This window comes from Anolis sagrei, chromosome X (assembly GCF_037176765.1).
Source record: "Anolis sagrei isolate rAnoSag1 chromosome X, rAnoSag1.mat, whole genome shotgun sequence".
Lineage (NCBI taxonomy): Eukaryota > Metazoa > Chordata > Lepidosauria > Squamata > Dactyloidae > Anolis > Anolis sagrei.
Genome location: NC_090034.1, coordinates 86,709,227 through 86,721,748, shown reverse-complemented (window position 1 = coordinate 86,721,748; position 12,522 = coordinate 86,709,227). Strand labels below are relative to the sequence as shown.

Genomic DNA, 12,522 nt, shown 5'->3' with positions numbered 1-12,522 from the left:
GAATTTCTCATATGGAGTATGAGATTACTAAAAAACATGTCTATACGAATTAAGGAAAATTACTACAAAACGATATGGAGGTGGTATCTAACTCCCATTAGATTGAATCAAATTGATAAAAAATACTCAAATCAGTGCTGGAGAGGTTGTCAGGAAATAGGGACGTACCTTCATATGTGGTGGTCATGTAATATACAAACATTTTGAGAAAGCATATTCAAAGAAATAAGAGCAATAATAAAAATAGAGATTGAGATTGCACCAAAATTAGCACTATTACTTATACATGATAATATAATTCCTGTACAAGAGGAGAAAGAATGGGTTTATAATTTGATAACAGCAGCTAAATTGTTAATAGCAAAAAACCGGAAAGAAAAAAATTCAATTAGAAGAATGGTATAGGGAAATTTGGAATATAGTGATTAATGATAAGCTAACTTGCAATATTAAAATTAAAAGGGGAATATGTAAACAAACAGACTTTTGGAAAATATGGGGAACAACATGAGTTGGTTGGTCCTGGTGAAGAGGGCACAAACTAAGGGTAAGGGGAAGAGGGGGAAAACGGTATAATAATAATTATAAAGAAATACAATATGTATAAGTGGATAAAAGGTGTGTGATAGAGTTATATGTAGCATAAGTTGTAATGGAAATTTAAAAATAATGATAAATATGATTAAAGATTTTTTGATGTTTATTTACTGTTAGATTGTATATAATATGACATACTCTTTTGTCTAAGATACTGCAAAAAGAGAGAAGAATGTATGCTTATACATTTTGTTGGACAAATTTATAAATAAAATCTTTTTTTAAAAAAGCTCTGAATTTGGCAGTATTGCTGATTCTGTTCTGAGAATAGCTATACTGAGTCTAATAGTACTGTATGCAATTAAGGGGGAAATGTCTCATGTTGTGGAATGTAGAAATCTGGATACTTTTCATAACTGCATTGCAAGGCACAGCCAATCATATTCTGTTATCCACAGATGCCAATTCTACAGAATTTGACCCCAAAACGGCGCATCCTGTGGTAAGTGTTTTGTGTCTTTTTGTGATTTTACTTCATACAAACTAAGAGCATTCAGGAATTATTCAGATGTATTTGAGAGGAATTGTGATGAAAATGGAATTTGACATGGCCATAAACTCCTGGATACTCTTTCTTGTATTGTGCAATACACCAGCAAATTGAGTATGTGAAGGAGCAATGAAGCATGACTATAGTGATTATCTTTCTATTTCATAATAATGCTGAAAACCAATATGTAGTGGATGAAGTCCTTCCTCAGTCCAGCCCACAAGAATGGAAGGGAGCAAGACCTCTGTCCTTTGACATCTGCACATGTTGCATAATAATCAGTTATGGCCTACCCATGCAAAATATAATGCATATAGATGCAGATTGTAGGCTGATTTGTAGCTGACCTTTTCTGTTTTTATGTTAGTCGGCATAAATATTGGTTGCATTTTGCTGTGTTTATCTCCTACCATCTGAAATCTGCTCTTCATAAAATCCTAATAAGTTATGTTTGTGATTAAAGTCAAACTACACATTACTCCTGATAAAAATGTACTGAAATTCATTTGGTTTTCACTTCAAAGGAATTAAGATTGGTGTTGACAGGTGCTTTGCTGGATTGCTTATACCGGAAGTTACAATACCGTAAAAACTGGGCTATTAGACGACTTTCTAAGCCTTTAAAATCCTTTGAAAAGTTGGGGGTCGTCTAATCTCCCGGATATAGCAGATGACAAATGGTAGCGACACTGGAGCCGAAGCAGCCGAGTCAGTGGATGAGAACCTCCGCTCGCAGCGGCCTGCTTGCCTGACTTCCAGGGCTACACAGGCCAGCGCTGGTGAGCGCGCCCGCTCGCCCGCCCCTGGTGCTGCCAGCGAGGCTTCCAGCCTCTGTCTTGAGCCTCCAGGAGCAGCGTGGCGCAGGCCTGACGCTCCGTCGGGCCCCAGCTGGGCTCGGTGAGGAAAGAGGCAGCGTGAGGAAGGAGGCTGGAGGGCAGCCTTTCTCACTCTGCGTCCCTCCTTCCTGGGCCAAATTGGGGCCAAGGGAGCGTCTGGCCTGCGCCGCGCTGCTGCTGCTGCTGCCTCCAGTGCTGAGGAAGGCATCTGTGGGGTGAGGGAAGTGGAGGGAAAGGTGCACACCTGCGGAGACCTGCACTGGGGTAAGCAGCAAGCAGACTTTAGCCTGTGCAGGCCTCCGCAAGTGTGCACCTTTCCCTCCTCTTCCCTCGCCCCGCAGATGCCTTCCTCAGTGCTGCAGGCAGGAAAGGTGTGTGAGGGAGGGAAAGGTGCGCCCCTTTCCCTCCTCTCTCACCTCATGAGCACCTTTACCATCGCTGCCAAGGAAGGCATGCGCGGGGTGAGAGAGAAGGGGGAGAGGTGCGTGCCTTTCCCCCTCTTGCCCCATGTGCAGCTTTTCTGCCTCCTCGCACCGTGGTTGCGCAGGGGCCGAGAGAGGAGGATAGCAAAGCCGCCGGGGCTCCCTTCTCCTCTGTCGTCGCTGCTGCTGCTGAGGAAGGAGGCGGGGGGGAGGGGGGAGCAGGGAAAGACAGAAGGGGGTTGGAGCAGATGGCCCTTGGGATCTCTTCCAACCCCTTTATTAATGTTGTTGTTATTTTTGAAGCTGGGTGGCCGTCTGTTGGGTGCTTTATGCATTTGCTGCATGAAGGCAGAAGGGGGCTGGACTAGATGGCCCTTGGGATCTCTTCCAACTCTTATTAGTATGATTATTATTATTATTATTGAGAAAGGTTGGCTATCTGTCAGGGGTGTTTTGATTGTGCTCCTGCTGCATTAAGGCAGAAGGGGGTTGGACTAGATGGCCCTTGGGGTCTCCTCAGACTTATTAGTATGAATCTTATTGTTGTTGTTGTTGTTATTATTATTATTATTATTATTATTATTATTATTGAGAATGGTTGGCTGTCTACCAGGGTTGCTTTGATTGCGCTCCTGCTGCATTAAGGCAGAAGGGGGTTGGACTAGATGGCCCTTGGGGTCTCTTCCAACCCTTATTAATATGAATATGAATATGAATATTATTATTATTATTATTATTATTATTATTATTATTGAGAAAGGTTGGCTGTCTGTCAGGGGTGTTTTGATTGTGCTTCTGCTGCATTAAGGCAGAAGGGGGTTGGAGTAGATGGCCCTTGGGGTCTCCTCAGACTTATTAGTATGAATCTTATTGTTGTTGTTATTATTATTATTATTGAGAAAGGTTGGCTGTCTGCCAGGGTTGCTTTGATTGTGCTCCTGCTGCATTAAGGCAGAAGGGGGTTGGACTAGATGGCCCTTGGGGTCTCTTCCAACTCTTTATTAGTATTAATGTTGTTGTTGTTGTTGTTGAGGCTGGGTGGCCATCTGTCAGGGGCGCTTTGTATTAAGGCAGAATGAAGGGTGTTGGACTAGATGGCCTTTAGAGCTCCCTTCCAACTCTATTATCATTATCATTATCATTATTATTCATGTTAATATTAAGGCTGGATGGCCATCTGTCAGGGGTGCTTTGATTGTACTTTCCCTCCATGAAGGCAGAATGAAAGGGGTTGGACTAGATGGTCTTTAGAGCTCCCTTCCAACTTTATTATTATTATTATTATTATTATTATTATTAATGTTAATATTAAGGCTGGATGGCCATCTGTCAGGGGTGCTTTGATTTTGCTTTCCCTACATGATGGCAAAATGAAGGGGGTTGGACTAAATGGCCTTTAGAGGTCCCTCCCAACTTTAGGATTCTGTGAAAGAGATCTTCGTCGACCACAATCCAATAGTGTGATGCTGCAGCTGAAAAGGCCAATGCCATTTTAGGCTGCGTCAATAGGAGAAGCCTGAGAGAAGGCAAAAGGGAACTGATAATGGCACTGTACCTCGGCTAGTTTTTTAATTGCTTTAAATGAGTATTATTTATTGCAACTGTTTATTTTAACTTATTGCCAGCATGATGTAAAGGACCCAGAGTGTAAATGAAATTCAAGGAGAAAGAGCAACTGTAATGTACAATGTAAGGTACAATGTCCCTCTCATAGGAACCTGCTTCTCATAAGCATTTGAATTAAAATTACCATATTGAATTCAAATCTGATTTTTAATTTTTTTTTATTTAGTGTGCATTGGAAGGGGGGTGGTCTTATACGGCAAGTATATGCTAAACTCTATATTTTAACTGGAAAAGTTGGGGGTCGTCTTATACGCCCAGTCGTCTTATATGCCGGAATATACGGTATATGTTTTCTCCGAACAGAGGAGTAGTAGTGTTTTGTTTCTTAATTCCTTTGTGGTCACAGTGCATTCTTTGAACTGTATCCCTCAGGTAATAGACATGCCGGAACATAATCCTGGTCAAATGGGTGGAACAATGCGGCTTGGCAAGAGAAGAACCGTCTTCCAAACGGATAACTCAGTCATGAGTATGGATTTTTGTATCTCTGTCTGTCTGTTTGCCTGTCTGTCTGTCCCTCCCTCATGTCTAGGTGTGGAGGCCTTTTTATCCCATCTCCAAAGAGTTATCTAATGTAATCAGGGGTAGATATGGGCCAGGCAAAGAAAGCATGTAATTATCGTATATACTTGACTATAAGCTGACCTAAATATAAGTCGAGGACCTAATTTTACCACAGTAAACTGGGAAAACTTATTGACTCAAGTATTAGCTGAGGGTGGGAAATGCAGAAGGTACTGGTCTATTTCAAAATAAAAATAGATGCTAATAAAATTACATTAATTGAGGTATCCATAGGTTAAATGTTTTTGAATATTTGCATAAAACTGTAATTTAAGATAAGACTGTCCAACTCTAATTTATTATTCTAACCTTCAATGTAAATGTGCTTATATATCCTTCCAATAATAATAGAGTAAAATAATAAACGTAATAACAGTAATAATAGAGTAAAATAATAAATGTAATAATAATAATGGAGTAAAATAATAAATGTAATAACATAATAATAAAAAATAATAAATGTAATAATAATAAATAGTAAAATAATAAATGTAACAATAATAGAGTAAAATAATGTCAATATAATAATATAAATAGAATAAAATAATAAATGTAGTAATAATAATAGTAACAGAGTAAAATAATAAATAACCTTGACTCGCGTATAAGCCGAGGGAGGCTTTTCAGCCTTAAAAAAGGGCTGAATAACTCAGCTTATACTCGAATATACAGTAAACTATGGAATTCCATTCTCTGTCATTATCATTCATGGCCATGAGCTTTGTTGGATTTAACAGGCCAGAAAAAAGAAAGCTATCCCCACCACTGCACCCAATTCTAAGATATTGCAGTGGCTCTTCTAAAGTTTACTTACTGGCAGTGATGTAGTGCTTGTTGGATGCATATGTTCATTGACTGCATTCAGATATTTGCAACACCCCTGAACAAGAACATACCCATTTATTTTGCCAAGACTTTTGTAAACTGAAATGTTTCGCCATGAATGTTACTCCCATTCACAAGAGTATGCTAGGTTTGGTTTCTATTGTCAAATCTGAGTGTATGATAGATCTTACTGTATTGGATTATACGTAAGACTTCTCTTACTGTTTCAGAGGTACACAGCAAGTATTAGAATTTGATTTAAAGGAAATAAGTGTTGTTGAAGGCTTTCATGGCTGGAATTACTGGGTTGATACAAGTTTTCCGTGCTGTATGGCTGTGTTACAGAAAGAAATAGACCACTTCAGGGTTTTAATCCACCCCATTCTGGTATTAATGTGGTAACCAATTTCTGATAAGTAAATCCTTATGTTTTCTTTCTCGATAGGAAAACTGTATGGAGATATTGACCATATAGAAGAGAGGCACAGGCACAGATTTGAGGTATGTCAAACAAACGTGAGCTTGATCAATTTTTCATTGCATTCTCTGAGAAGTTATGCAATGCTGTTTTTATTATGTAGGTAAATCCAGAATTGAAAAATGCTTTGGAAGAAAAAGGTATGAAGTTCGTTGGTCAGGATGTTGAAGGAGAACGGATGGAAATAGTTGAGCTGGAAGGTGAGCCCTTGGGTTGGTATTTGGTACCATTATCAAAGAAAAAAATGCATAGGCATCTGTTAGATTTAAGAATCTTCATTCCAATTTTGGGAAAGAAAATAAGTACCTTTTGAGGCATTGGAGAAGATAACAATATAATTCTGAAAAAGGACCCAATATGAGACTGTGAATTTAAAATTGTTGTTTCATGTATTATTCGTGCCATAACAGAAAGATAGAATGATAGAATCATTGAATTGGAAGAGACCCTGTGGGCCATCCAGTCCAATCCCCTGCCAAGAAGCTGGAAAATCGCACACAAAGTACCTCTGACAGATGGCCATTCAGCCTCTGCTTGAAGGCCCATAAAGAAGGACGCCCACCACATTTGGGGGCAGAGAGTTCCACTGCTGAACAGCTCTCACAGTTAGGAAGTTCTTCCTAATGTTCAGTTGGAATCTCCTTTCCTGTAGTTTGAAACAATTGCTCTGTGCCCTAGTCTGGCAGCAGAAAACAGGTCTGCTCCCTCCTCCCTATGACTTCCCCTCACATATTTATAGATGGCTCTCATCTCCTCTCAGTCTTCTCTTCTTCAGACTAAACATGCCCAGCTCTTTAAGCTGCTCCTCATAGGGCTTGTTCTCCAGACCCTTCATCATTTTAGTCACCCTCCTCTGGACACATTCCAGCTTGTCAACATCTCCCTTCATTTGCAGTGCCTAGAATTAGACACAGTCTGATTCCAGGTGTGGTCTGACCAAGGCAGAATAGAGGGGTAGCGTGACTTCCCTGGATGTAGACCAGTGGTTCGCAACTTTTGGGTTCCCAGATATTTTGGCCTTCAACTCCCAGAAATCCTAACAGCTGGTAAACTGGCTGGGATTTCTGGGAGTTGTAGGTCGAAACACCTGGGGACCCACAGGTTGAGAACCACTGATGTGTTTATTCATTTATTTGCGACATTTATATGCCGCCCTTCTCACCCCGAAGGGGACTCAGAGCGGCTTACAAATAAAAAGTAAATACAATATTATTATTATTATTATTATTATTATCATAGCACAATATTAATATTATATATTACATTGTACTATAACATTATACTGTATTTGTTTATCTTTGGCCAAATGAGGTTGTTTCAGATACTAACCTAATCAAGGATATATACTTTTTTCTTCTAGATCATCCATTTTTTGTTGGTGTTCAGTATCATCCAGAGTTTCTGTCCAGGCCTATAAAGCCATCTCCCCCTTACTTTGGTTTCCTCCTGGCTTCTGCAGGGAGGCTCGCACATTATCTACAGAAAGGTTGCAGACTCTCTCCTAGGTATGTTCAGTTGAGTTTTACTTTGAGCTTTTGCAGTTTGTTCTATGTGGAGTGTGCAAACTGAAAATGATACTTTATTTTTGTTGCGTGCAAAAACTTTCAGCCTGTATAATATTTTTTCCCCAGCACAGAAAGGACCTTTCCAGACAGGCCCTATGTCTCAGAATCTGATCTCAGGTTTTCTCTTTACCCCAGATTATCTGGCAGTGGGGATTCATATAATCCAGTTTAAAGCAGAAAAGCTGGAATCAAATCCTAGGATATAGGGTCTGTCTGGAAGGAAGCCCTGTGGATCTGAATAAAAAGGTTTTAGACAGCAGGGAGGGGGCATTTCGGCTTCCCCAAGCAAGGAGTTCCAGAGCCTAGAGGCAGTCAACGAGAAAGCCTTCTCTCGGGCCCCCATCAGCCATCCTTGTGGTGGTAGTGGTACAGAGAGAAGACCCTCTCCTGAATATCTCAGGGCCTGGGCAGGTTTGTATAAGGAAATGCCCACAAATTTGAAGAAGATGTGCTCAGGACTTGTGCTTTTTATTCTGTGTGCTTGTGTTGCAGTGTATGGCTTTCCTTATTGCAGTGGTTCTCAACCTGTGGGTCCCAGATGTTTTGGCCTTCAACTCCCAGAAATCCTAACAAACTGGTAAACTAGCTGGGATTTCTGGGAGTTGTAGGCCAAAAGTCCTGGGGATCCACAGGTTGAGAATCACTGCCTTAAGGTATCTGGCTTTCTCCTGCATCTTACTACCAGAACAATGTTATGTTTCCCCTTTGCAAGCTACAAAGAACAAATGCTGGTAAGCATTATGTGTTGTCCCTGTAACACAGCATTTCTCAATCTGGGGGTTGGGGTCAGACATCCATACCAAATCCTCCAGACAGATCCTGACGTAAGCCACAAATGGGACTGCAACCATCAGGATTCTCAAAAGCTAAAAGCAAGTATGACATTCTAGGGCTGAGGCTGGTATCTAAAAACTACTGTTTAAATTTCCTTAGTATTCAGGAATGACATTCTGGAGTATTTGGGGAAGTTTAAATGAACATTAAGATCAAATTGAAATTCTCCTTTAACTATTTGGCGGGTTAACCGAGAACCGTTTCCAGCTTGGAGTCAGCCCATGTAAACAAACCAGACTTGTATGGAAATGTTAATGCTTCCACTATATTGTTTCTCATAGTGGGTGTTTTGCATATAAAAGGGAATCCAGAGGTGACGCTGAAATGCAGAAATCTTTTCTTCATAGGGATACATACAGTGACAGAAGTGGAAGTAGTTCGCCAGACTCCGAGATGACAGAATTGAAATTTACTGCAGTAAATCATGAGTAATTGCAGGTAATGTTTTCCTTCATTTTTTTTTAAAGATTTCCTCCTTTTGCATCTTCTTCAAGTGTAATGGTGGCACATAGTTCTTTGGATGTTTCTTGCTCTAGAAATTAATTTTCTCCTGCACCAAGCAGAGGATATCCTGTATCTGGATGTTCATCTCACTTGCTCCAACAGGCAGGCTCCTTGACCAGTTGGAGACTATTTATTTATTTATTTAATTACTTACAGTATTTATATTCCGCCCTTCTCACCCCGCAGGGGACTCAGGGCGGATTACAATGTACATATACATGGCAAACATTCAATGCCATAGACACACAACATATATAGACAGACACTCAGAGGCTATTTAACATTCCAGCTTCTGTCCACCAGGGGAGCTGTCGCTTCATTGTCCGTTTGTGACACTGATGAAGTACTTCCTCATTCTTTGCATACTTCCCTGAGATTTTTATGACCTCGTAAATCAGTTAAATTAGCCTTTCCACAGAAGTGGTACCTAAATTTCCTACTTGACAGATGCAACTGTCAAGACTGAACTCTTCCTCTCTTGTGGGAGGACAATCCTATGATATCCCCCAGTCTAGTGCTTGCCTCCATTCCTCATAGATGCTGAACCAAGCTCTCTTTCTCACTCACTCCAAGACTGTTGATTTATTGAGATAAATTACCTCTCTCTCTTATCTCAATCCTTCTTGACCCTCTGGCATCCACATGGAGAGCACAAGGAAAATAAATTCACCATGCAACTTTAAATCAACTCTAAAGACTGGAGTGGCTTACTTTATTGTAAATCTAGACTACAAACTATTTACAGGAGCAAAATAAAACACATCGGTTTGCTAGCTGTAAATCGCTGGAAGCTGAGAGCACATGGTAATCTGATCTTGTTGAATGTAAACAAATGTAGTTATCAGAACATTTCAAAGTTACGCTGTAGGAATCAAGCACAGCTCTGTGCATTTAACTCTTACACTGGATTGCATTGCTATACCACACACAGAGTTTAAACTACAAACAATATTTTATTACATTTAAACCAAAGTTCTAACAAAGACCACATTTTTTCCTTTAACTTCTCCCTGGAAAAATACGTTCTCTGCTTCCAGCTTCATGCTTGGAGTTTGAGCTGAACAGATACAGAAAGGCAGGATATTCTACCAATTATAAATACAATGTTATCATCTCACAGGGCCTCCACCAACAGGATCTGTGTATTCACATGAAGGGTCTTCAGCGCATGGTGCAGAAACGCACTAACTGGCTCTTGGTGATCTCTGATGAAGAAAAATTGGTTATCTGTACCTTCATAGTGCACCATTCGGATGAAATATTAATTGAACTGTTTGGAACTGTTCTCTTTTCTTCGTAACTTATTTTTGGGTTGCTTTTCTAGTTCTCAAATTTCTAGCTTTGTGTTTATAATTCTTTTGGTTACTCCTTCAGTTTTGTCTATACTCTGAACACTTGTCTTACTCGGCTTGGTTCTCCACTATGTTTTTGGCCTAACAATTTGTACTACCCTACAATGGTCACTTCAGATATGCACTTCCTGAAATGCTAAGATTCCTGAAAGATACGGGCAGCCCAATTGTGTTTGGTGTCTTGCTGAGGTGATGTCCATTTGCAAGGCTTTTAACCTCTCAAACATGCAAAAAAAAGAAAAGATTCTAGGTTAAAGGTTCTCTTTTTTTGTAAGCAGGTTCTTTGATCTATGATTTCTCCCTTAAGATCCATTCTGCCTCATTCAGTTTCAGTATCAATTGCCTCTGGATCTTTAAGATTAAAAATGAAACAGTCCCTGCCGAGCAGATATCATGTTGCTTCCCAGAACTACATAACACCCTTAATTCTTATGTACTAGTTCAAGGAAATGATACATAACATAATTCTGGTACACAATAGTCCCATGTAATAGTTTCCTTTTTGTGGCAAGTCCTCTACGAGGATCCTGACACCACTTAAATATCTCTTAGGGAATCCTGCGTTAGTGCAGATGCCAGAGGAATTTATTCTGAGCTTTTTTTTGTGTCCTGTTTATGTGTATCAGTGACAGAAAAAAAAAGCTATGTGCATATCTCAATCATACATACTATATGCCAAAAGAGAGAACCAATGTGGTGATGTGGACAGAGTGTTAGATTAAAACTGGGAGACCTGGGCCCCTTCCACACAGCTGAATAAAATCCTACATTATCTGCTTTGAGCTGGGTTATATGCCAGTGTGGACTCAGTTAACCCAGTTCAAAGCAGATATTGTGGGATTTTCTGCCTTGATATTCTGGGTTGTATGGTTGTGCGGAAGGGCCATTGGATTCCAAGTGCAATTGAGCCACAAATCACAAAGGCTGAGCTTGGACCAGAGAATCACTCTTAGCATCTCCCAGAGTTTTCTCCCTGGTGACACAATGGGTTAAACTGCTGAACTTGCTGACCAGAAGGTTGGCGATTCAAATCCTGAGAGCAGGGTGAGCTCCTGTTGTTAGGCCCAGCTTCTGCCAACCTAGCAGTTTGAAAACATTCAAGTGTGAGTAGATCAATAGGTACTGCTTCTTCGGGAAAGTAATGGTGCTCCATGCTGGCCACATGACCTTGGAAGTGTCTATGGACAATGCCAGCTCTTCAGCTTAGAAATGGAGATGAGCACCACCCTGAGTCAGACATGACTAGACTTAATGTCAGGGGAAACTTTTACCTTTTTTAGAGTTTTGTTAAAATTTAAAGTGATTGAGAAGAGACAATACCTTGCGATGCCACAGTTGTCAAATAATCTCTTTTGTGTCTCCTCTTCCAGATACACCTCATGAGTAGAAGATCCTTTTTTGGATGCAATGGCTAAACACCTGGAATCTTATACCATTATAATTTTATTTTTAGAAATCATGTCACCCCTTTTTGCCCCTCTTTTACATTTATTTTTAGTACTTTACTTTGAGAAGGTGACACCAGTGCCTACTTATGTGCTGTTATAAGCTTACAAAGAATAATGCCAGAAGACACATTCTGGATTTCTGGTGAGATTTAGTATGTTATTATGAATAGTCATAAATGTTGCCAAGTAGAATATCTAGATTCAGGTTTTCTGTGAACTTCCATTGTAGGAAGTTATATATTGTTTTCACTCTTAAAGGGTTGTAGAGTGGAAGATTCTCAGGGCTGTAAAACTTAATCCTTTTTAAAGTAATGGATTTGTTTCTACATGGCCACTGTTGAAGACCTTTTCTGGGAATATCATTTTTCTGCTCTTAAAACTATAATATTTAGTTTATTTCCCTCCTAGGAAGAGTGAATGTGTTGCAATAATGGAATTCAAATGTGAGTGTATAAATTTTCAGTATTTTAGATGCACAGGCGAAGGGTGTATTTTTCTTTACTCCTGTTTCCTGGACTCATATAATTCCTTGTATCAAGGGGGGGGGGGGCGCTGTACAAGAAAACAACTTTTCATAAGCTGCCTTTTGGGATTCTCAATGAGATGGCTGCCTTGCATTTAAAAGTCTAAAGTCCTTCTGTTTGTAAGGGAGGCCCACCTCACTCTGTCACCCCATTGTTGAGAAAACGTCACCGTGTTGGCATACAAGATGCCATAGGGGGAATTCAGTAATATATTTACTGCAGCCTGCAAGTGAGTAAAAGGATGGCAGAGGACTTTTACAAACATGAGAACTACATGAAATAAGAATTTACGCTCTTTTTGCCAATGTAGCTTATACACTGTGTATCAAGTAAATAAGAGTGTTCTTATAAAACATGCCCTGTGTACAAACAGTTTTCAGTTCATTAAAACTTGGGGAAAGTAATCTGTGTCCTGTGCCCTCACCTAACTTCCTTTTTATTCATATAGGTTTGAATA

General features: G+C 40.0%; 1 protein-coding gene across 2 annotated transcripts in view; it reads left to right on the top strand.

The window, feature by feature from the left end:
* CTPS1 (CTP synthase 1) overlaps positions 1-12,469 on the top strand; it is a 30,782-nt gene extending 18,313 nt beyond the window's left edge. For both annotated transcript variants that reach the window (XM_060783988.2, XM_060783987.2), the window contains exons 13-19: positions 996-1,039; positions 4,344-4,440; positions 5,806-5,861; positions 5,942-6,038; positions 7,199-7,343; positions 8,585-8,675; positions 11,464-12,469. In XM_060783988.2, coding sequence (XP_060639971.2) covers positions 996-1,039; positions 4,344-4,440; positions 5,806-5,861; positions 5,942-6,038; positions 7,199-7,343; positions 8,585-8,669 — 524 coding nt within the window. In that variant the 3' untranslated portion in view covers positions 8,670-8,675; positions 11,464-12,469. The remainder of the gene's footprint in view (positions 1-995; positions 1,040-4,343; positions 4,441-5,805; positions 5,862-5,941; positions 6,039-7,198; positions 7,344-8,584; positions 8,676-11,463) is intronic.
* The last annotated feature ends 53 nt before the right edge of the window (positions 12,470-12,522 follow it).